Source organism: Nothobranchius furzeri, unplaced genomic scaffold (assembly GCF_043380555.1).
Source record: "Nothobranchius furzeri strain GRZ-AD unplaced genomic scaffold, NfurGRZ-RIMD1 Scf020, whole genome shotgun sequence".
NCBI lineage: Eukaryota > Metazoa > Chordata > Actinopteri > Cyprinodontiformes > Nothobranchiidae > Nothobranchius > Nothobranchius furzeri.
In genome coordinates this window covers 3,800,300-3,824,932 of record NW_027223037.1, presented here as the reverse complement: position 1 = coordinate 3,824,932, position 24,633 = coordinate 3,800,300, and the positions used below count along the sequence as shown (strand labels likewise).

The 24,633-nt window shown below is 42.7% G+C and overlaps 1 protein-coding gene across 1 annotated transcript in view; it reads right to left on the bottom strand.

Annotated features, from left to right (window-relative positions):
- LOC107395552 (serine/threonine-protein kinase 32C) overlaps positions 1-24,633 on the bottom strand; it is a 147,942-nt gene that overhangs the window by 80,023 nt on the left and 43,286 nt on the right. The window contains exon 2 of the mRNA XM_054734243.2: positions 17,556-17,611. Within this exon, the coding sequence (XP_054590218.2) occupies positions 17,556-17,611 (56 nt within the window). The remainder of the gene's footprint in view (positions 1-17,555; positions 17,612-24,633) is intronic.

The following is a 24,633-nucleotide window of genomic DNA, read 5'->3' as shown; positions in this document are numbered from 1 at the left end:
AATTAGCCCCTTTTGGCCTCTGCCAGGGAAATTACATCAAGCATACTTGATGGAGACCCTCCAGGCCTCTGTGTTCAACGCCAGGTGGTCTCTGACGGACTACCATCCCCTTGAAAAGGGGGATATGTAAAGTGATGCTCAAAGCAAAACCAGAAGTTTCTGACACAAACCTAATCTGCATGAGAGTCATGCATTTGCTCCTAAACTGTTTCTTCCTTTCCAACTCAAGAAAAGAATGAAGAGAAAGAACTCTTTCTTTTAATAAATCAGAAGAACTCTATTTTTAATAAAGCTAATCAAACAAAGTGTTACTCCAATAATAAAATGTGAACCAATCTGTGCAATGACAATGTTATGATCAGTAGTTATAATAAGTAATATAACTTTAAATATTTCCACTAGACTTTCTCATCCACGTAATGTTAAGTCACATGACACATTTCCTTTTTCTGATCCAATCAGAATCTTCCAGATCTGATGCGAGGCATGGTTTTGGTGGTGCTTGGTAAACAGTGGCGGCTGGTGAAAAATAGTTTTGGTGGGGCTGTGCTATTTTCTATTTTTAAACAAACTTGTGCTTTCTGAGCTTTGTGCACAACTCCACTATTTCCTGAATTAAGCACAGCTCTTTTATTTCCTGTCTTACATCATTGGAAAAATTGATTAATCCAGGTGTGTCTGACTATTGGCACACTGCCTCGCGGACCAAGGTTGAAAAATACTGCATTAAATTGCACATAAAATAACATGACCATAAATGGTAAATAGGCAATGCAAGAGGCAAGTAACAAAAACATTTTTGTTTAATTTCAACATTTGAGTGAACAGGAAAATCTTTGAGCAGGTCACTGTTACAGTAATGGTAGTAAACACTACTTAGACAAAATGCCAGAAATTTACACTGTTAAATATTTCTGGAGTGTTGTGCTAAGGTCAACTTTATACAAAGATCAAGTGGATGCATTTGTGTGTGTGTGATACCTCATTTGTACAGAAATTTTGCCCTTCTGTCCTTCTGAGTGGCAAAGCTCTCGATGACCTTTTTATTAAAGTCAGGAAAGTTTGTGACAAGCTTTTTTTCCATGGAGAGCATGGCAAGAGCATTCAGCCCATCCTGTGTCATGGTGTTCCTCAGGAAAATCTTAATCCTCTTTAAAGTAGAAAAGCACCTCTCTGATTCAGCTGTGGTCATGGGTGTGGTGACAAGAATCTTCAAAAGAGTGACAGTCTATGTGAACGTGCTTTGAAGATTGTTCTCCATGAAAAACTGGAAGAGAGTCAGTGCACCATTGCAAGCCCTGAACTCATGGTTCTCATAGGTGAGGGATAGCTCTGTTCTGAGCTTAGCATTGTTCAGCATGGGGTAGGCCTCTACAGCGGTCACCAGTGCTGCATCTGGGAACTGCGCTGTGTGTTGCACAAACAAGTCACTTTGTAGCAGAGTGGCAGTAACGAGGTGCTTGGTAAAAGAGAATTGCTCTTTTGCATGGCTCAGGATGGTGTCACAAACCTGTCATGTGATAAATAAAAAACAACAGATAAGTACATAGGAAACACTTTCATAGGAAATAATGTCATCAGTATCCTCTTACAAATGTCATATTTCCCAGTTTTTGGGAAAATAAAACATTTCAGATTCTCAATGAGATGTTTTTACTTCAAATGTAAAAATTTGTTTGCTGCAGCAGAAGTGTAACAAGTAAAATGGAATCAGATTGATGTATGTACAAATTTACATGAAATACACATTTACAAGATTAAATATGTATAATATGTGTGTTGAAATGAGTTTTTACAGTTATTGCACATAAAAAAATGTACATGTTATTAAACAAATGTCCCTGTTTGTGGGACAACCAAGGATTTCTGATTCTGATTGTCTTGCTCAAAGAAATGTAATGTACAGCTTACCTCTGCACCCAGCTGCAGTTGTTCTCCCTGTCCAAACGTCCTCCGTTTCTTCCGTTTCCCTCGTCGAGCTGCATGGCAACGTTAGCTCTGCCTAGCATGGCTAGCTTCACCGTGTTGTCCATGTGTGCCCGGGATGACTCGTGAGCTCCAGTGGTCAAGACTGTCGAGCTCAACCCGAACATCAACGAACAGCCTTGGGCGGTAGCTCTATCGCCCTTCGGGCTTCCGAATCGACGACGCTGATTGGATGCATTCCCATTCCTATGAGTTTGATTTTCTTGTCAGCAATTGGCTGGCTGCTTCACTGCCGTTTGGGCGATCTTTCTGTCGCCTCCACCGCTCGGCAGGGAGCTTCTCACCAATGATATAGATATATATATATATGATTTGTTTGTGTTACAAAACACACAATTAACTTAGAATATGTGATTATTGTTAATTTTATTTATTTATTTTTTTAATAAAAATTAAAAACACTGGGGAAAACTGGGGGGGCGGCGCCCTATCGCCCTCTAGAGACCAGCCGCCACTGTTGGTAAATCACCTCTTGGTGTCCCTTTTTGATTCGACCGTAAATCAAAAAATCCAAATTATAAAACTATGCCCACGTCATCTTAAACTTCAGTTCAAGCGTTCTACAGAAGTTGTCGGAGTGGCCAATCCGTAACTTTCCTCTTCAGCCGAAAGAACCCAACGACAAGCTGGATTATCTGTTGCATGTTCCACCTGCTGCAACGGTTCCTTTCAGAATAAAAGCTGAACCATCAAGACCTCTTTTTGGGTCTCGCTAGATGCCAATAAATCTGTTGCATTCTTCTTCCAGCTCTTGGAGGGTGTAGACGCTTTTTTCCTCCTCTCATCCATATCTTATCCTCAAGGCCCTTTGTCTGTCTGTGTGTGCTGGGTGCACGGCTGCTTCTGCATTTTTTCTGGAAACTGAAATTCACTAAAATGCATCTCATCAGTTGGTCTCTCAACGCGATTGATAAAATTTTTTCAACAATGAGAACGGGAGAAGGGGCTCCCGGATGCCCCTCCGTGACAGACCCAGTTGGACACATCATGGACTCCTGGAAACAGTGGAACTTGATTTGTTTATCTCAGCTGTCTGTGGAGGACTCGGACGATGTGTGGATATTCGTGGTGTTGGTGTCAGATTTCCTGCTCATTGGCCTTGGAGGCTACCTGGCTTACCAGAAAATTAAAGAGCTGTCGAGGAATATTGGCCTGATCCTGGAGCTCAGAGATGGTTTGCACCACGCTATGAATTCACAGACTCACATAATTGTTGAGATGAATCGTAAGCTTGGAACTTTGGCTGAGATTCATTATTGGCACAAAAGATGGATGTCATCAAGGAGAGAGTGGACGAATCAGCACGGACTGGGATAGATTAATGTCCATTATTGGGATTTTGAGAGGTTTAGGACCAACACACTGTAAAACAGAGAGGAAATTATCTCTGTCTGGCCCCAAAACTATTTCTAATCGGAATCTGGCGCCCTTGAGCCTGATAGGCTCCAACGAAAACTCCCCCCTCAGAAGATATGTGGAATGTGCCGTCGCTATGGCAACTCAACTATGTCCTTTCCCAGCCTGGGCGGGACTGCGAGAAGGCCGCTGAAACGTTCCAAGGTCACTGCAACCCTCTAACCCTCAATGCTCCTCCCCCTATCCACACTGAGGTGACATGCACTGCTTATCGTGGCTGCAGGAACTGAAGTGGGGATAGTCCCAACCCACCACTCCACCTAGTGGACACTTATGTTGTGCTGTCTGAAGTCTGTTGCATATCTGTCTGAGGTGTTTTTTTTTTTGCAGAGCAAAGCTGCCCTCCTGGTGGAGGGTAACTCTGAAGTGCCTTTATTTTTCCTCCACCTGAACCAATCCTGATGTAACTCTCTTATCTCTATTAAGGTAGCGCGACTCAGGGTTGCGAATGACCACAGTCACCAATTCTTGTCATGTGTCTTGACCATGTATGTCTGATCTCTGAATTGTGTGTACTGAAACTCTAATTTCCCTCTGGGATTAATAAAGTATCTTTGATTGACTGATTGAGTGACCTGGGAGTATCTCAAGACAGGACTGGTCGGCAGCCACGGCTGTGCTACAGGCTTCGGCTCCAGAAAGGTCCAAGCTGGACCTCTACACCTCCTGATCTACACGGGGACTTCCGCAAAGGGTAAGTAGACCGACAGAATGGCGTCTCAATGTGTGTTATAAATCTCCAAACCCGAGCTTAGAGCAAAACATCACCTTCACCCCCATCAGAACTAATTGTTTCTCCAGATTTGCTGGATCTGAGCAACATTCCACACTACACCATCCATCTTGCCTCATTCACACCGAGATCCACCCATCACATAGTGTTTAGTGTTTAAAGTTAGTCTAGTTTTAATTTGTTAAGTAATAAATCTTTAAACTTTTAAACTTGACTCTCTTTCTTTTGTCTCTGAGTTAATATGAAGTGGTTACATAATCCCTGCAATAAAAAGTTCCAATCTTCTGGTTTAAATTATCCAAAGATCCATAAGATTGATTTCACATTTCCTATGGAATCTCCCATTTTATGGTTCATTAAATAACATCTCAATTTAATCGTTACAACGATATATTGTGCAGCCCTAATCCTAATCCTGGTTGGATGTGAATTTTCTGTTGGCCCTTGAGAAGTGTGTTTTAATGAGCCAGAACACAAATTCTATAGGAGGATCTGTGATGACATTGTTTTGTCGTCTCTGTGGGTTAGGGTCACGTGCGAGTGGCTGGGTGGCAAAACAAACCTGCTATCAATAAGTGACCTACACCTTTAAGAGAGTTGCGGGCGAAATCCCCGATAAATAAAGACTTCAATGTCTAAAGACACGAGCAGGTGTAGAGAGAAGCTTATTGAAGACAACAGTAAAGTTATTAGGAGCCCGTATGAGCTCTGGGATGACGGAAAACGGCGGCCCGATTTGCCGGTGTTTTTCACATATCTCCTGGGGAGACATGTATGCCTATTCAACAGAAAGCCCTGGACAAAAGAAAGGCTGCCAAACATCTGGAGGCCTACGATTATTTAGTCTTAAGGAAAGTTGAGCCGATCTCTTGTGAAAACAGGACACCGTGGTCATGCTATAGCAGCAGTTAGCTCCGACGAGCAGAGCCATCGCTCATCTGAGGGTGATGGCCAAAGAAAATGGATAAATCCTCACAGCTACTGCAAAGACATCGTTAATCAGTGTCCTCATTAGAGCTGCAACAACGAATCGATAAATTCGATGAAAATTGATTACTAAAAGCGTTGGCAACGAATTGCGTCATCGATTCGTTGTGTCGCACAACTCTTCCAAAAGCGCCCCCCCTTCCCGCCCGCCGTTGCGCGCAGACAGATCAGTGCGAGGGAGAGCCGGCAGATCAGCGCGAGGGAGAGCCGGCAGATCAGCGCGAGGGAGAGCCGGCAGTTGTTTGGAAGAGGAACATGGCAGAAGCAGCGAGAGTCAAAAAAGTAAAAGCTTTTTAAGTTTGGGAGCATTTTCAGTTAAATCAGGCGAAGACATGCGTTACCTGCAACGTTTAGGTCAGACTTAGCATGGCACGGGATGATGCAGCGTCTTAAACGCAAGCATGTCGGGATCATCAGCGAGGAAGGAGAGAACTCTGTGTCCGGGTAAATTAAAAACTTTTCAAAAGTTATTCATCCAAGTCCCGGATTATTACACAGGCTAGACATGCCCTAAACTCGTAAAAAAAGAGTCTAAAGTCGTGAGCGCGACGCTTATTAGATGAGCGGGGGGACTCGCGCTGCTGCGAACCAGTTCCGCCCAAGGCCGGATTAACTGGGCAATTGCCCAGGGCCCACGAACTCTAAAGGGCCCAGGGCACGAGCAAAATACTGTATCTATAATTTCCCGCTTTATGAGGACTATGGTGACCGTACGTTCCGTTTTCCCCGGACATGTCCACTTTTCACTCTCTGTCCGGCGCGTCCGGACTGCGGGTTCTTGTATTGATGAAAATGTCTGGCTTTTCATCCAGGAGCAGGGATCGAATTATGGGGGAGCTGTATATCCTACACATCCAGGGGAACCGGAAAAAAGTTTTCTATATTATATCATTTTTTGACTCTTATGAGCAGAGAGCGGCACAGCGCTGCGTTGTTGCGCAGCGATCCAGGCAGCTGCTTCCAGCGCACGGTCCATTCTCAAAGTGGCGCAACCAAAAAACTATAATTAGCACACGATCGTTCATGTCTGCACATGTTCTCTATTTTCTGTCTTATTTGTGCCTGAAGTGCGCTACTGCGGAGCTCATCACCTGTGCTGTGGTGATTTCACCTCACGCAGCATCGAAAACGCGCTCTGAGCTTTTCGGTCAGGAGATCCCTTAGATCTGCTCAGAAGTAACTGATGAGGTGAAAAAGTAAGAATCCAGGCAACAGTTTTTCTGGAGAATTAAGAGGAGATGCAGGAAGATGAGAGACAGACAGGACAGGAAAATAGTTCAATAAAAACAACAAAACAAAACAAAGTGTTGAAAAGTACAATGTAGATAGATTTATCTCCACTACACGTTTTTACCTATAAAACAATAAGTTACACACATGTAGTATTTATAAATTTGATACTATTCAGGTCACCTTCAACACTCAGTCACACACCCAGGGCCGTTTCAAGACATTCTGGGGGCCAGGCAAAATGCCCCCCCCCCCCCATAACTGGGCTCCCCAGTCCCCAGAAGCCTCTGTGTAATTCATACCCTCTCCAGTAGTGTTAGTTATACAGTGTTTATAAAAGCCCCTCAGGCATTACTGACATGTTCTAATATTATCAGATGAAAAACTAAATTATCAGACATGCTGTCTCATCTGCTGCTTTTCTAAACTTGCAGAAAGTAACAAAACCATATGAAAGCCACTATTTGTGGATTCTCTGAAAGTTTCCATGGAGTGTGTGACAACTTATTTTTTCAGTCATTTTTGGAAATAGTGATCAATTTTGATTAATTCACAGCCTATGTTTAATTACATTTAAAAATTTGTTGTTTGACATCCTCAGTTATAATAAATGTCTACAGATGAGATCAAACAAAACAGATGAGAATTGCCCTTAAGCTGTTTAATTGGACCAAGCATTTTAGGTCACAGATAGATGTAGCTTAGGGTCTCTGTCTATACACCTTATAAGACAATTTAGGTGATGGCATGTTGTTTTTCTGCTATTGAACTGTTTTCTAATAATGTTGTGTTAAATAAAGTGAAGGAAGGAGAGAAATAACGTTTCCCTAGCAGTTTTTAAAAATTTCCCCATGTAATCCGATTAATCGTGTCGAGAACCCATCCGATTCATCGATTATCCAAATAATCGTTTGTTGCAGCCCTAGTCCTCATTCATTCATTCATTCATTATAAGGATCACAGGTCGAGACACCTGACAGGACGGGGAAACAACATGACTCCGTGGATTTAAACAAACACAAAGATGAATGTTTTTAGAAACATCTTCTCTAACTAACAGTCACAAGGACTCACCATGAGCCTCACAAACTGCAGGACTCCAGGCTTTCCTGTGAGAGGCCGGGTCGCTTCCCTTCAACTCTTTCATATTTCACCGTCATTTACGGAGGAAATCCCAATAAAACTTTTTTATCAAGCCTCCCATGGTCTAAACTATCAACTACACAGCAATAATGATCCATCTGCTCTGCTGAATCCTCCTCCAAACATGCAAAAAAACAGAATTATAAGCGAAATGCGCAGTTTCATGCCACACACTCCCGTGGCGTGATGCGAGAAACAAACTTTTATAACGAGGTTTGTGTAGATGTAGGAAGCTACAAGGTGCTGCTTCAGAGGGGCTGAAGGACCACATGTGGCTCCAGAGCCACAGATTGCAGCACAGTAAACCCTTTAGGATCTCCATCTCAGCTCATTTACAAATGCCTGCATGAATGGACGTTTGGCGTATCGAGAAGATGGACACTAAATGATACTAGAATTCGGCTTTCTGAAGACTCCTGCAGTATCTGCAGACAAGTGACATCAACTTGAGTGAACAAAGCAATAAGTGCAAATTAACATAAATTCAGATGCTAATGTATTCAGTATTGTGCAGATTTCCTTCATAACCGAGGGACATCTTTTCAGAAATGAAAATGTGTTTTGAGAGAACAAAACTGCAGGAGTTGGCAGAGAGGAGGAGGTTTAATGAACAAATATTATCTGTGATGTTTGGGATTTGAAATGGGAATAAACTATTCCGATCTCCAGAGTCCAATCGTGTGTCGGAGCACGAATACTAAACGTCATTAATGAAGCCTGAAGCTGGCATTTATAATAAACAGGAAACAAAAGCTACAAAATCTACAGATGAGAAGATATAAAAGGGCTTTATTATGAAAAACAATCAATAGAAGGCAGTGTTAATTTTGACAGGAAATTTTAATTTAATTTTAGTTTTAGTCTTTTGGCTAAAAATTAATTTTAGTCTCAGTCCAATTGTAGTCATTAGATTTATTTTAGTTTTAGCCCCATTTTAGTCTATGAAAATAACAAGTAATTGTACTCGATAGAAATAAGCAGTTTTAGTCAACAAAATACATATATTTTTTCCAATGAAGTAATTTCCTACTTTTGTAAAGAGCACGGAAAAACTAGTGTAATTTAATACGCAGGGTCCAAACTCTTAACCACCACTGATCAGATATAGCACACACAGCTAAGAACATAGAATATTTGAAAAAAAAAAATACACTTCTCATGTTTAACACTTACATGTTTAATACAAAACAAAAAGCACACTTGTTTCATCTTGTTCTCTCTATAAATTCCACAAGATGCTCAGTTGACTTTTCCTCGTCCGAGGCAAACCTTTATTGAACACTCAATAATCAGACATGTGTGTCTATCTCTCACCCTCCGGTGTTACACTCTCTAGACTCCGGGCGGAACACACGGTTAAGAGCAATTCTCATTGCTACATCCCTTTTCTTTTACAAAGACACTGAACTTTTCATTCGTTGAGAACTCAGTATGCAACTGGCACAAAACTTAGACATGACATTTCTTTGTTGGACCCAATTTCCCTCAAGAAGTAAAAATTTGTATTTACTTTTTTTTTTCTTCCCCACTAGTAAACAGATCACAAAGCCCTACCTCCAAATATTATCACAGAGGCGTTGTTCTGTTCTCTAACCAGTACACAACTCTCCACATATAACTCAACATCATTCCACTTTTTTTTTTCTTTTTAACAAATCTCAACATATAACTCACATAATACCTTAATTGCATACATAGTCCTTCAGATATCTGGGTTGTTGTACCACCCGCCCTGACCTGGTAGTGCTGATTTGTATGTTCCCCTCGTTCTGTGTCAGCCCAGTAAGGTTTTGTCCCTCTGGCTGTGGATGTACTGACATGTCTTTTCCGACCTACGCAGCTCGCCTCAGATGGCGACGATTCCTTCTGAGGACTCTGCCGTTGTCCAGCTCCACATCATAGGATCTGTTTCCCCGAGTGTTACACACTCTAGCCTTGGACCATAAGGTGTGTTGTTCAAAAGGTTGGACTCTCACCACGTCTCCTGGGTTTAATGTGTCCATGCCCTTTGCCATCCTGTTGTAGTACTTTGTTTGTCTCTCTGTGTTTTTTCTCAGTGCCAACCTGTCATCAGTCACTTTGGGTTGCAACAATCTGTCTCCTATTGGGAGGAGTGTCCTCGTCCTCCTGCTTAACAGTCTCTGTGCCGGACTGGTAGTCAAACCTTGTGTTGGGGTATTTCTGTGGTCCAATAAGGCCAAATATGGATCCTGTCCAGCCAATTTTGCCTTTTTCATGAGTCGTTTGGCAGTTTTAACAGCAGACTCCGCTTTGCCATTACTCTGCGGATAGCCCGGGGATGAGGTATGGTGTTGAAATTCCCATTTCCAGCTGAAGTTGGCAAACTCTGTCGAGCTGTACTGGGGCCCGTTGTCAGAAAACACAATATTTGGGATTCCCTGACGTGCAAAATGAGCCTTTAGTTTCCTAATCACAGTACTCGACTTGGTATCCGGTAGATAATCTATCTCCCAAAAGTTGGAGTAATAATCAACTGTTATTAGGTAGTCCCTACCCTCAAAGCTGAATAAATCTGTCCCAACTTTGGTCCATGGTCTGGTGGTCGGCTAGTGTGGCTTTAGTGTCTCTTTCTGTTGTCTTGCATCCACAGACCGACATATGTCACATGTAGCTATGTACTTTTTGATGTGGTCATTCATACCGTGCCAGTAGACGCAGTCTCTAGCTCTCCTGAGGCACCCTTCTGTTCCGATGTGTGTTGAGTGAATTTGCTGTGTTATATCTGCCTGGAGTGCTTGTGGAATCACCACTCTCTGTCCCTTGAAGACCAATCCATCCTGTGTGCTCAGTTCATCCTGCAACAATTGGAACTGGGTTATTCCCACAGGTACCTCTTTTTTACAGGCCGGCCACCCCTTTTGTATTGTCTTTATTAGCGTTTGTAATGTGCTGTCAGTTCTTGTCCCTGCCCGTATTCTGTCCATGCTTTCTGTTGAAACAGGAACATAATCCACCATGTTGACACATTCTGTCTCCAACTCTGTCTGGCTTTTGATGCTGTCCTGCAGGTAGGCCCTACTCAGCGTATCAGCGAGTAGCATCTCGCGGCCTGGAACATATGTTATGGTTATATCATATTTTTGCAGCCTCAATAACATCCTTTACAGTCTCTTAGGTGCATGTAACAGTGGCTTTTTAATAATGCTCTCGAGTGGCTTGTGGTCTGATTGCACACTCACAAGGCGACCATATGTATATTGGTGGAATTTCTCCATCCCAAACACAATAGCCAAACATTCATTCTCAATTTGTGCATAGCCTCTCTCAGTGAGCGTCAGTGCACGACTTGCAAATGCCACTGGTTTTCCCTGTTGAGTCAGGGCTGCTCCCAGCCCCGTCTCGCTGGCATCACACTGCAGCATTAGCTCTTCTTCAGGGCTGTAATATTTCAGAACTGGGACTTGTGTTAGTTTTTCTTTTAGTCTTTTAAATGCTTCGTCCTGCACGTCTGTCCACTCCCATAGGCTGTCTCTGTGCGTCAGTTGTCTGAGAGGCTCACAGTCGTCTGACAGATGCTTGTAGAACTTGGATAGATAGTTGATCATTCCAACTAGTCTCTGCACCCCTTTTATGTCAGTTGGTGCTGGCATCTCTGTGATGGCCAGTACCTTCTCTGGGCCAGCTCTCAGGCCCTCAGCTGTGAGTAGATGCCCGATGTATGGTACTTCCTGTCTTCTAAGCTTGAGTTTTTCCACATTCAATTTGATGTTCTTCTCTCTGCAGCGTTCCAGGAAAAGTCTCAGGTTTCTGTCATGATCCATTTCTGCCAGTTCCATCGTCTCCCCCTTTCCAGTGATCAGGATGTCATCAGCAATGATGTACAGTTGTGGTCAGAAGTTTACATACACTTGTAAAAAATATAATATAATGGCTCTACTGAGTGTCCCGTTATTTCTAAAACTCTGATTTTTCTCTGATAGAGTGATTGGAACAGATACTTCTTTGTCACAAAAAACATTCATGAAGTTTGGTTCTTTAATGTCTTTATTATGGGTTAACAGAGAAAAGTGAGACTGACATGGACTTGTTTCTTCAGCACTGTCCACATGTTTTCAATGGGGTTTAAGTCAGGACTTTGGGAAGGCCATTCTAAAACCCTTATTCTAGCCTGATTTAGCCATTCCTTTACCACTTTTGATGTGTGTTTGGGGTCACTGTCCTGTTGGAACACCCAACTGCGCCCAAGACCCAACCTTCGTGCTGATGATTTTAGGTTATGTTGAAGAATGTGAAGGTAATCCTCCTTCTTCATTATCCCATTTACTCTCTGTAAAGCACCAGTTCCATTGGCAGCAAAACAGCCCCACAGCATAATATTCCCACCACCATGCTTGACTGTAGGCATGGTGTTCTTGGGGTTAAAGGCCTCAACTTTTCTCCTCCAAACATATTGCTGGGCATTGTGGCCAAAAAGCTCGATTTTTGTTTCGTCTGACCACAGAACTTTCCTCCAGAAGGTCTTATCTTTGTCCATGTGATCAGCAGCAAACTTCAGTCGAGCCTTAAGGTGCCGCTTTTGGAGCAAGGGCTTCCTTCTTGCACGGCAGCCTCTCAGTCCATGGAGATGCAAAACACGTTTGACTGTGGACAATGACACCTGTGTTCCAGCAGCTTCTAATTCTTGGCAGATCTGCTTTTTGGTGATTCTTGGTTCACTCTTTACCCTCCTGACCAATTTTCTCTCAGCAGCAGGTGATAGCTTGCGTTTTCTTCCTGATCTTGGCAGTGATGAAACAGTGCCATGCACCTTATACTTACAAACAAATGTTTGCACTGTTGCTCTTGGGACCTGCAGCTGCTTTGAAATGGCCCCAAGTGACTTTCCTGACTTGTTCAAGTCAATAATTCGCTTTTTCAGATCCATGCTGAGCTCCTTTGACTTTCCCATTGTAGCGTTTGTGGGCGTTTGTATCCAATGAGCCCTATTTACCTGGCCTAAGAGAAGTCACCAGCTGTAGTCACTCATAATCACTCACAAGAAGTTAACAGGCCATGCTATGAAGCTCAGTTCACTGACACGTTTCTAAGTCACCAAAATTGCTAGTTCATGTTGCTGTATGTATATTTGTGACCCAGCAAATGTGATCACTTTTCTCTGTTAACCCATAATAAAGACATTAAAGAACCAAACTTCATGAATGTTTTTTGTGACAAAGACAAAGAAGTATCTGTTCCAATCACTCTATCAGAGAAAAATCAGAGTTTTAGAAATAACGGGACACTCAGTAGAGCCATTATATTATATTTTTTACAAGTGTATGTAAACTTCTGACCACAACTGTATGTGCCTGGCAGGTTTTCTAACGCTTGCATCAGTTTGCGCTGAAAGACCTCCGGCGCTGGGCTGATCCCCATCGGCATTCTCAGCCACCGAAAGCGACCAAATGGTGTTGCGAATGTCGTGAGATGGCTTGACTCGTCTGTAAGCTTTACATGCCAAAAGCCATGTTTCATGTCACACACTGTGAAAACTTTCGCTTTTGACACATCTGGCAAGATGTCATCTATTGTTGGTAATGGGAAATGACTACGCTTCAGCGCTTTATTGAGCGGTCTCGGGTCAATGCATATCCTGGGTTTGCCATTTGGTTTCTGCACTGTCACCATCCCGCTGATCCACTCAGTACTGCATTCCACTGGTGCTATTATGTGTCTGTCTGCAAGACTCCTCAGTTCCTCTTTCAGTGGTTTCATCATCGACACTGGGACTCTTCGTTTTGGCAGTCTGACGGGCTGCACTGTTGTGTCGATTTCCAGCTTGTATTCCCCTTGTAAACATCCATCTCCTGTAAACACATCCTGAAACTCAGTCTTTATCTCTTCCAACAACCATGTGTTTTTATCTGATGGAGCTGTTGTCACTGAGCTGTCCAACGCCCAGATGTTATCATACTTAACTTGTATTAGCTTCATCGCTTCACTAGCTGTTCTCCCCAGTAGAGGCGTTTTACAATCCTCCTCTACCACTTGGAACTCAACTCTGTACTTTTTGTTGTTTCTTGGGTTTGTCAGCTTGACCTTACACTTTCCTAATGGGCACAGCCTTGACTTATTGTACATCACAAGAACCTTGTCTGTGTGCTCCATTTTGACGTTCTGGTTCAACATGTTGATGGGAATAACGTTGCATGTTGCTCCACAGTCAACTTGAAACTTGACCAGGCTGTCACCAATCATCATGCCTGCAAACAGCTGCTCTCGTTTTTTTCTGTCGGATTCTTTGATTTGGTTCTCTTCTACTGCAGTCTGTGTCAGAGCTGTGACAGTCATTATTTCCTCACAGGAATCGGAGTCCTGCTCCGTCACTGTGTGAACTTTTTCCCCATTTTCACTCTGGCTGCTTTTACTCCTGCATGCTATAGCAAAATGATTGTCTTTGCCACATTTTTTGCATTTTTTTCCATATGCTGGGCATTTTGATTTGAGTCTTTCATGTGCTCTTCCACAAAATCTGCATGATATCTCTTTATCCAGTCTTTTTCTCTCTTTTTGTTTTACTGCATGCAGTTCTTCCTCAGCCTGTCCCGCTATTGTTTTGTTGTATTCTCTTGAAATCTCCATTGCTCTACAAATATCTAGACATCTGTCTAATGTGAGGTTCTCTTCTCTGAGCAACCTTTCCCTCCAGCTGGAGCTGTTCGTGCCACAGACGATCCCGTCTCTAATCAGTGAGTCTTTTAATTGTCCAAAGTTGCAGGTGCTCGCCAGCATCCTCAGGTCTGTAACATATTTATCAATATTCTCTCCAGGAGCCTGATTGCGTGCAAAAAATCTGTATCTCTCAACAGTCTCGTTAACTTTGGGATTGCAGTGTTCATCTATTTTTCTCATCAGCTCACTTACTGTCACTCTTGCCTCAGCTCCGATCAGCGTGCCACAGAGCTCTCTGCCCTGTTCCCTGATCAGATAGTAAAACAGCTTCACTCTCGCCTTTTCCTCAGCATCCGGCAGAGCTAGTTCCGTGTAGAGTGTAAACTCTTCTTTCCATGTTTTCCACGCCTTAGACAGGTTCACTGCATCCATGCTCCACTGTGCGGGTGGCTTCAATCCATCCATCGTAGCTGCCGCTGCACTCTGCTCGTCAGCATCTCACCTGCTGTCCTGAGCCGTTAGCACCCCCGAGGCTAATTAGCCTAGCTAGACACGTGGGTACCGTCCACTCAATCTTTCTTCATCCGAGCACGGTGTGGATCTCTCTAGACCCCGCTGCCACCATGTTTCATCTTGTTCTCTCTATAAATTCCACAAGATGCTCAGTTGACTTTTCCTCGTCCGAGGCAAACCTTTATTGTAGGGATGAGCGAGTAAACCACTATCTGTATCTGTATCTGTATCTGTTCAACCAACTAAATTATCTGTATCTGTATCTGTACTCGGAATGGGCGTGGCATAACCTGGAAGTGGGCGTGGTTTAACCGGAAGTGGGTGTGGTTTACATCAATGTATTGTTTTAAGTCTGAAATTGATATGGATTGATCAGAAGTTGCTATGTGTTATTGTTTATTTGAAAACTATTTACGGAGCAACCTCAGAATTGAGATTAAATATTTTTGATCACAATAGTAAAGAAACTATTACAGAACAAGTGTTTCAATAAAATCAGAACATTAATATTTAGGTGCATGGATTAATACATCTACATCCTAGTAGGAACTAGGAAATATGAAATGCTAGAACCGGACACAACTTTATTATTTTTTTTTATTTGATTAAACTGATTTTTTTCTAAATGTTCTTGGCATTTTCCCACACAAAGTTAAACAAAACAATGTTGATTAATGTGTGTGTGTGTGTGTGTGTGTGTGTGTGTGTGTGTGTGTGTGTGTGTGTGTGTGTGTGTGTGTGTGTGTGTGTGTGTGTGTATGTGTGTGTATATGCACACACATAGAGAGATAGAGAGGGAGAGAGAGGGAGTTCAAAAAAATAAAAACACCCGACCGGAGCGGAGTTAGTGACAACAGCACGTCAGCTCTGTCTTGTCAAATGCACCATGTCAGTTACGAAAAAAGTAACCTTAAATATTCAACCGAAAAAGAGGCGAGCTGAAGAAAACCTAGGGAAAACTGAAGAAACGTGAGAAACAGTGAAGCAATCACAGCGAGATCCGTTACTGTCTGTGTGTGTGCGTGAATGAACAGGACGGACGGACTGCGCTCCCGGCCGGCTGCAGTTTTGTGTGTAGGGAGGGGGCGGGCACTCTATGTGACTGGCCAATCACAGAGTGTGAAGACAGTCAGTTGCCCAATGAGGATTTTCCTTCAGCACGATTACAGATATTGACTCGTTTTACTCGTTTCATGCTCGTATTCGTCAAAAATGCTTTATCCGTACCGGATAATCGTCTGAAACGAGTATCCGGCTCATCCCTACTTTATTGAACACTCAATAATCAGACATGTGTGTCTATCTCTCATCCTCCGGTGTTACACTCTCTAGACTCCGGGCGGAACACATGGTTAAGAGCAATTCTCATTGCTACACACTGGGAATTACAAAAGTGCTCTTTTTCGCAATTGCACAACAAGCATTTTTCAAACTAGCATGCAGAAATACTCAAAAATAAAAATTCCTCCTTTGACGGCATGCATTTTTCCCATGATTTTTCCAGACACTTTTCACAATAAAATGGTTAACACTCCAAAATAAGTACAGTACAGGACCTGTAAGCTGTCAGTTACGGGTGTCTTTTTGGTATTTAACATACAAAAGGCGCACCGGGTTATAAAACATTCCGGTAAAACATCTGTGCGGGCTCGGGACTCGGAGCATATCAGTGCAAACCAGACATTGTGAAAATTATAAACAGCCAAAAGCATGCTTCACTTTACTGGTCTAGTCCTGGTTTAGAGCGCACGTGCACTTCCTCATTGCATAAAAACGAACAACGTGTGTGCATGATTGCGCATGCGCCGTGAGCGGTTCTGGTACTTTTTGGGTCGCAGCCGCTCGCTGCACCGCTGCAACTGTGCAACCGTGAGCTCGCACGGACTTCTGGCGTGTTTGATATTTTGCTCGTCCCTCGTGAGGGTATGGCACTCCGTGCCGTGGTGTGAATTTGCTGTCAGCAGTGAGTGTGTTGGCCCTGGTCGGCCTGAAGCAGACCCCCTCGAGAAGAGGGCTGAGAATGAGCCTTGGTTGGCCCGGAAAAATACCAGGCCACCCAGATATGTAAACAACCTACGCTACCCGGCCCGGGCCGACCCGGTACAGATAGGAATGGCCCAATATACAACCCTACCTACCCCACATATACAACCCTACCCCTACCCCACACATACAACCCTACCCCTATCCCACACATACAACCTTACCCCCTACCCCACACATACAACCCTACCCCTATCCCACACATACAACCTTACCCCCTACCCCACACATACAACCCTACCCCTACCTACCCCACATATACAACCCTACCGCTACCCCACACATACAACCCTAACCCTACCCCTACCCCACAAATCCAACCCCACCCCTATCCCACACATACAACCTTACCCCCTACCCCACACATACAACCCTACCCCTACCTACCCCACATATACAACCCTACCCCTACCCCACACATACAACCCTAACCCTAGCCCACACATACAACCCTACCCCCTACCCCTACCCCACACATACAACCCCACCCCTACCCCACACATCCAACCCTAACCCCACCCCTAACCCACACCTACAACCCTTAACACTCAGCTAGGTGAGTCCTACTGTTGGGAGTATGCGAGTGGAGAAACAAGCAGAAAACTCCCAACAGGTCATCTGGTAGGAGATGAAAAGACAAATGATCTCTCCTAAACATGACTAAACAGACACGCTGCTGATTATCATCATTAGACAGAAAAATTACTCGTCTTTCAATCAGCAGAACCGGATGAACCTTCAAGTGGAAACTCCCCCAACCAGATCAGCTGATGCCACCAGATAATGACTGGTGATGGCTAGGGACACACACACACACCCACACCCACACACACACACACACACACACACACGTACGCACGCACGCACACGCACACACACACACACACTTTACCTTTCCAAAGCTCCCTTTGCCGATGGCTCGTAAGATCTGGAAGTGGTCAAAGTTCACTGCAAAAGAAAAAAAATGAATCAGCAAAAAGCGACAGAATAAGAGACATGTTTTTGTTCTGTAACCCAGAACAATAGATAAATATGACTCAGATCTGATGAGCAAAATGAAGATGGCGGTCAGGCCCGACCTTAATCTGATCATTGTTTTTGTTGTCGACTGTCAGTAAATTAAGTAAATAAAGACAAAATGATCCTTTCAGAGCCCAGCCTTCATTTATACAGAGAATAAAATACAGAATATCTCTTCATTAGAGATAAAAAAACATTAAGCTGCACCTTATTAGACACATAAAAACTACATCAGCTGGTCTTTATTCAAGGTTTAAGGTGAAACCAAGAGTAGTGTTAAACAGAAGATCTACAATATCGTTTGTTTTTATGCAGGGGTGCCCAATCCTGGTCCTCGAGGGCCGGTATCCAGCATGCTTTAGTTTTAATTCTGCTTCAACACACCTGATTTCAATCAGCAGGTGATTAACAGGCTTCTGCAGAGCCTGATGAGATGCTGCACAGGTGAGTCAACCAGTTAATCAAGTGAATTGGAGCACAAAAACCACAAAACCAGCTGGATACTGGCCCTCCAGGACCAGGATTGGGCACCCCTGCTTTAATGTCTTAAAATGTGAACATTTCAATAAATGCCCAAAACAATCTTGGTTTAGCTGATCCATTTTGTAAAGCACTTTAAGTAGCACTTTGCTTGAAAAGCGCTTTATAAATAAAACCTGATTGATTGATCCTGATTTACCAGGAAGCTGAAATGATCCTTTAATAAAGTCACATGATCAAGATGTGCTAAAATACTGCTGCTATTCTCCACCTCTCCCCTTCACACTCTTCTTTATGTTGTCTTACTTTTGTTACAGTCCCTGTTTTTGTTTCTTCTTCATGCTGATGAGCTGCTGCTGGGACTGAATTTCCCAGGGAACCGTCCAGAGGGATGATTCAAGTTCTGAATCTGACATTAGAGAAAACATACTCAAGCTAGAGTAACCCTAACCCTAAGCCGAGCTACAGGGAGCCACTTCAGAGAGGCTGAAGGGTCACATGTGGCCCCGAGCCGCAGATTTAGACCGTAAAATCTCCCATTCTGTAGCCCCGCCCCCAGACATTCTGATCAATCAGCAGACTGAACCTAGTTTGTAGTTTTCTCTCCCTTAAAGCTGTTACAGTAAATCTGCAGAACAAGCTAGCTTTTAAACACAAACATGATCATGGAACTCACACCTCCCATCGGCTAGCATCACTAGGCCACACCCCCTGATAAGGGAACCCGCATTGTTGGAGGAAACGAGGTAGCTCTAAACACCTGTCTCCATTTTCTAAGTCCAAACCAAACGTCGTCTGTTGCCCGTGACCTCAAACAGTGTTTTGCTCTTTGGGACTCTGGTAGTTTGTCTTAAAGCTGAAGCGGTAGCAGCCGGCTGTTTCTCCTCTGATGTTAATGAGCGGAGAACCTCTCACACCTAAGGATGTCACGGTAACCGGTGAAGTGGTAAACCACGGTAAAAAAGTTGACAATAATAATAACCGCCTTGTTTTTTTTTAAATATATCATCTCGGTGGATTACCGTGGCTGCGGTGTAGGCGCGGTGACCCTTACCAGCCACCGTATCGTCTGCTGAAGTTGCCGGCGGCACATGTGCACTTTGTTGTTTACGACCAAAACTTTCTTGAAGCTAAAGCTGAAATAATGGCCAGAGGAGGAGACAGCAGCGCTCAGGACATTTATTATCCCTCAAAGAAGACAAAGTGGGAAGTACAGGCATTTTCTGGATATTTGAAGAATGCCGAGGGACAGTTGATAGAAGACGGCTATCCTGTTTGCAGCACGTGCAGAAAAAGTGCCTGTGAAAGGCAGCAACGCTTCAAATCTCATGACACATCTATGTGACCATCACCCACAACTCTACAGTCAACGCAAGGCAAGCTAACGTTAGCGTTTTAGCTAAAATGCGTGATCCGAGGATTTGGGTTGAGGGAGAATGCAACGAGTCGCTATATAAAGCAGCCGCAGCGCCGCTACCTGCATATAAACCGTGCTGTGGACACCCCCATGTTGAAATGACGCTATGCATTACGGGGCTCCCAGGGGCAGATAAGAGTTGGTCTTTCTCCGAGAATCATTATGAATTTAACAATGATTACTGCCTGATGACATTTTCCTAAATCTGCAAAGCTCACTGGAGGGACCCAAACCGAGGACAATATTTTCCTGATATAGGGTTTATTACTCAAGTAAGGGTAAAAAAGTATCTGATTAGAAGGCTAATTGAGTACTGAGTATCATCTGATCTAATATTTTTAAAATGATGACATCAAACAGACAAAAAATAAGAAGTTATGGGCAAATATTGGTATTTTAATGACAAAAGGGGAAAAATGTAAACAAATAAACAACAATATTACAAAATAACACATTTTAGGCAAAAGTTAGACACAAACTGGGGACAATATTTTCCTGATATACAGGGTTTATTTAGTTGTCTGAAAATGTAACACGTTTAAAAAAATACCGCGATAATACCGAAAACCGTGATAATTTTGGTCACAATCACCGTGAGGTTAAACCGTGACAACACCGTGACAACCCTACTCCCACCAGTGGTGTTCTGCTGCTGAACATGTGAGTGTGTGATGAGTGGAGGACCCGGGTAGGTGCAGCGGTTCGGTGAGACGACAACCGGCTGGTGTTGGTCTGAAACGTGTTGTTGGAGGAGCTTTTTAGACAAATGTGAGAAAACCTCTTTATTAATGTTTTTTTTACTTTAAATCTCTACAAAGTATTTATATGATGTTAGAAGGTTGTTAAGAGGTATGAAAAATGTTTTAAACCAGCTCGTTTTGCAGATTTGCCGTTGTAGTAAATGATCCGAAGTGCAGATGAACTAAAGAAGGAACAGACTCAGACCAAAGGAATAGAACTTCCTGAGAAACTGAACAAATTTTGGTTTTAGACTGAAACTAGATGAAAAAAATCCAAATTGCTGGGTTTCAGTCACGTGGTTAAAATGACGCGCAGATTTTGGTTGGAGGGCAGGAAGTAAACAGCAGAGTACAGCTATGGAGGAAACCGCAGAAGAGAGTCCTCATTGCATGTCTTTAGACTCAGTTTCGAAACAAAGGTACACGGATTTAACAAACAAATATGTTGGACGTGATCCGTATTTAATGAAAATGAGTGAGTTTACCCCAGAATTAACGGCTTTGCCGAGAATAGAGTCTGTTGATAATATTACAAACTACCTGGTCCTTCAGACATCGTTCTACACTAAACAACAAATGAAAGCATATAAAAGTCTGGAGGCATATAATTTTTCTGTTAGCGGGTGGGTCCACAATCTCGGTACTAAACGGCTCCGTGATGATTATCGTCTGGTATTCGCCAGGGTGAGTTTTTGTCTTTAGATTGATTTATACGTAAATTTGTTAGCAGCTAGCCTAGCCTGCCATACTCGTGCTCTTGTTTAATTCTACACAGAGAACTATCTTTCTGTGTAGAATAAAATGGAGTATGAATCTGGCATGCTAGGCTAGATAGCAGCTAGGAGGATTAACATCAACACACAGTAACGACGTCATTAGCCTGACAGTTGTTGATGTTTCAAGGTAAACCACTCACAAAGATCGAGTGAAACACCTCTGAAGACGTGGATTATTTCGAAGGAAGATGGTGAAGTTATTGCAGCTCATTGCAACTGCATGGCAGGGTAAGTGATCTATGTAGGCTGAGATTCTTGTTATGGAATTAGTGTTGTACATATAATATAGTGTTCTATTCACAGACTATCGGAGTCATGTTCTCATGTGGGGGCAGTCCCAGAGATATTTGATATTAATCATGATTTTTTTTTACTCCTTTTAAATTTTACTTGTACAAAATGCACAGAGGGCTCATGCTCTCACCCCATTATGAGGAGGAGGTTCATTTTTCAACTTGCCTACCCGATTACATTATCCCCTCTGGTGGAATATTCACAAACTTAGAGGAGCAAACACTTTGTGCATTTAATCAAATACCAAGACCTACTGTAAGTTTTCAAGAACCATTCAAGCATGAGATAGAAACGGCTGCTGACTTGTCACTTCTTGCCCCTAGTGAGTAGCAGCAAAAGCTTTGATTTCTTCTGCTGCTTTGTATAATCTCATGGCTCTGTCTGGATTTTTCCAAGTTCTATCCCTGACCTCTTGTCCACATAGTCTCTCCTCTTTGTAAACAATCTTTGATTGTCCTATAAAGGTTGTTTTCTGGTTTGTATTCAGTTAAAAGTTATTTTGCTTGTGACATTTTAGTAAACCACAGCTTCTTTGTTGGGCAAAGAAGTAATACAGCCAAAATTCAATACCTGAATGCCGTGTTGGATCTCAGTCCTATAATGCTTTACCTGCAACGAGTGCCAGATTTGTTACAGCATTTAAGTGTGTTATAGACCCTAGAAATGTGTAGCCTGGCCTGCCAGACTCCACCTCTGTTTAATTCTACACAGAGTAGTACTTCTCTGTGAGGAATTAAACAGAGGTGGAGTCTGGCAGGCCAAGCTAAAATATTTGGACTTGATTACTTTATTTGGATTAAATTATTTTCAGATTCCTGCTGCCCCCGTTGCTATGATTGACTTCTCCTCAGCAAAGTCCAAGAAACTAAAGCTTGACCGTTCCATTGATGGCAGGACAACCGACAGCAAGCCTGTGAAATCGCTTCTGTGTCCAAGGGTGAAGAAGGGATCGGAAACCTATAACAGGTTTTTTGATGCCTTAAGTAAAAACTGTCCAAAGAGTGCAGCACTGATGGCACGGGAGCCATACTACAAAGAATTCATCCCCAAATCTAGTATGCTCCCTAAAACTGTTCTTGACTATAGAACTTCAGAAACTTTGCATTTACCACCCAAAGAGCTTGCAGAGCTGTGCCAGGAGTTCCAGTTTGAAGAGCTCACCCCGTCCCAAGTCCAGGCTGTAGAGACGGCTACCCGAGATCAGAGTGCAAGCAGGATTTGGTTTAGGCAGAGAGCTGGACGCATCACTGCATCAAAGATGATAAGAGTTCTTAGAACCAGCCCCCAGCAACCCTCCAAGAGCATGATCATGGCTATATGCTACCCAGAAATAATACATTGAGCAACATCCAATTTTGAAAATGAAAAAGTGAAAGCCAGTGAGAAGACACAATATAACGCTGTGGTTGATTTATTTACAAGAACAGAGTTATAAACAGTTTTATTAATTTCACGTATATGTATTGTGAAATAAATTGAATAATTTCATACTCGAGCATGATTCCACCTTACTTTTGTATATTCTTCCCGTTTTTCTTCTGACTGCATCTTTAGGTTATTTTGTTAACACAGGCAAGCTCTTCCTCAGAGCTACCGAGCTAGCTTTACTAGCTATCGAAACTGTCAGCAAGGTAAAACAACCTTCCCTGGAAGGAACCTAATGATGCATGACTACTCTTCAACGTCCTGCTGGTGCGTCTGACCAGCATGTGAGGGCTCAATACTGAACTGTCCTTATTCCAATGGGACAACAGACTCTGAAAAATTAGACAGGACACAGCAAATAACCACAATCTTGTCAATCAATGCTCGTGCCTCACCTGGTTTTGTCGCCATGTGTTCCATGGGCATAGCCCTGCTTTGCAGAATTTGGTATTTCCTTCTTACTAAACCAATGACTCTCTCAACATGTATACGCAAACTAGCAATTTTTCTAGTTTCTGCAACCTCATAAGCTGACAGCTGTTTTTTTCCCTTGGTGAAGGCAGGTGTCTGTAGTGAAGCACAATAAAATCCCACACTATCACCAATATTGAAACCTCGGTCTGCTAATATAATGTCTCCAGGCAACAAGTTTTTTAAGAGGCCACTCTCTAACGTAATCTGCTTATCGCTTACTCTCCCTCCCCAGGCACAAGATATATATGTAACATAGCCTTGGGGCGCAAATCCAATTAGAAATTTTACAGTATGATGGTGCTTATAATTTGACCAAGTTTGTGCTTGGGCTAATAAATTAGAGGGCCTCTCAATGAATACTTCAAAACAATCAACTATTACAGCAACTTTATTTCCAAATGCCTCTCTGAATGACATTGGCATTGTTGCGTGAAGTACATGTCGCTCTGGCCACTCAATTTGAAATGCTAGTCTTTCATAAAGTATGTCAATTAATTTATGCCAAATTCAGGAAGCACTGGACAGAGAAATCTTGAATCTGAAAGCTAAATCTTTCAGTGGGAGACTTAGTCTCAACCTCATTAAAACTAACATAAACTCTTCAAATTTAGACAGCACAGACATGGGGCCATAGGTGATGTAGGGCTCACACAGCTCAAAAATCTGCAATAAAACTAAAAAGTTGGGGAGTCCCGTGTAGAATTTAGTCTTGTCCTCATTTTTTTCAAATGAGTCCTGACAAAAATCTGTGTCCAGTGCCTTGGAGTGAAGATCTGCCAGCTCTGTTGTGTTCTGTCTCAGAACGTCCTCCATCTTCTCAATGTCCTTCATCGTAAGCTCTGTCTGGGTCCCGGCATCTGCGTAGCCTGCAATCGGAGGGCATAATTACTGAAGTCAAGTCAAGGAATTGTGTCTGTATCATTAAAAACAATGTATAAACAGTTGAGATAGGATAAAAAGATTGCAACTCTACCAGGCACTTGAGCCAAATGATTTGTAGAGCCATGGTAAATGTGAAAAAAAAAAAAATAATAATTTTTAAAAATGTGTAAGGGCAATTTTACAAGATGTGTACACCTCCCTGTTTTAGATGTCCCTATTTTAAGCAGCACTTGATTCATTTCTGTAATAATGACTGGGAAAATCAGAAGCCGTGTTAATAGCTGGTGCATCATTTTAGTTATGTGCTAGAAAGCAACTTTAACCTAAAGAACTGTAATCTAAAATGTGTATAAGCATTAAGTTAAGACATTACTATGTTTTGATAAGATTATTGGAAGAAATCAGTATTTGCATCTAGATTTAGGGTACGCCTGACATCATTTACTGAAACTGTATTGCAGA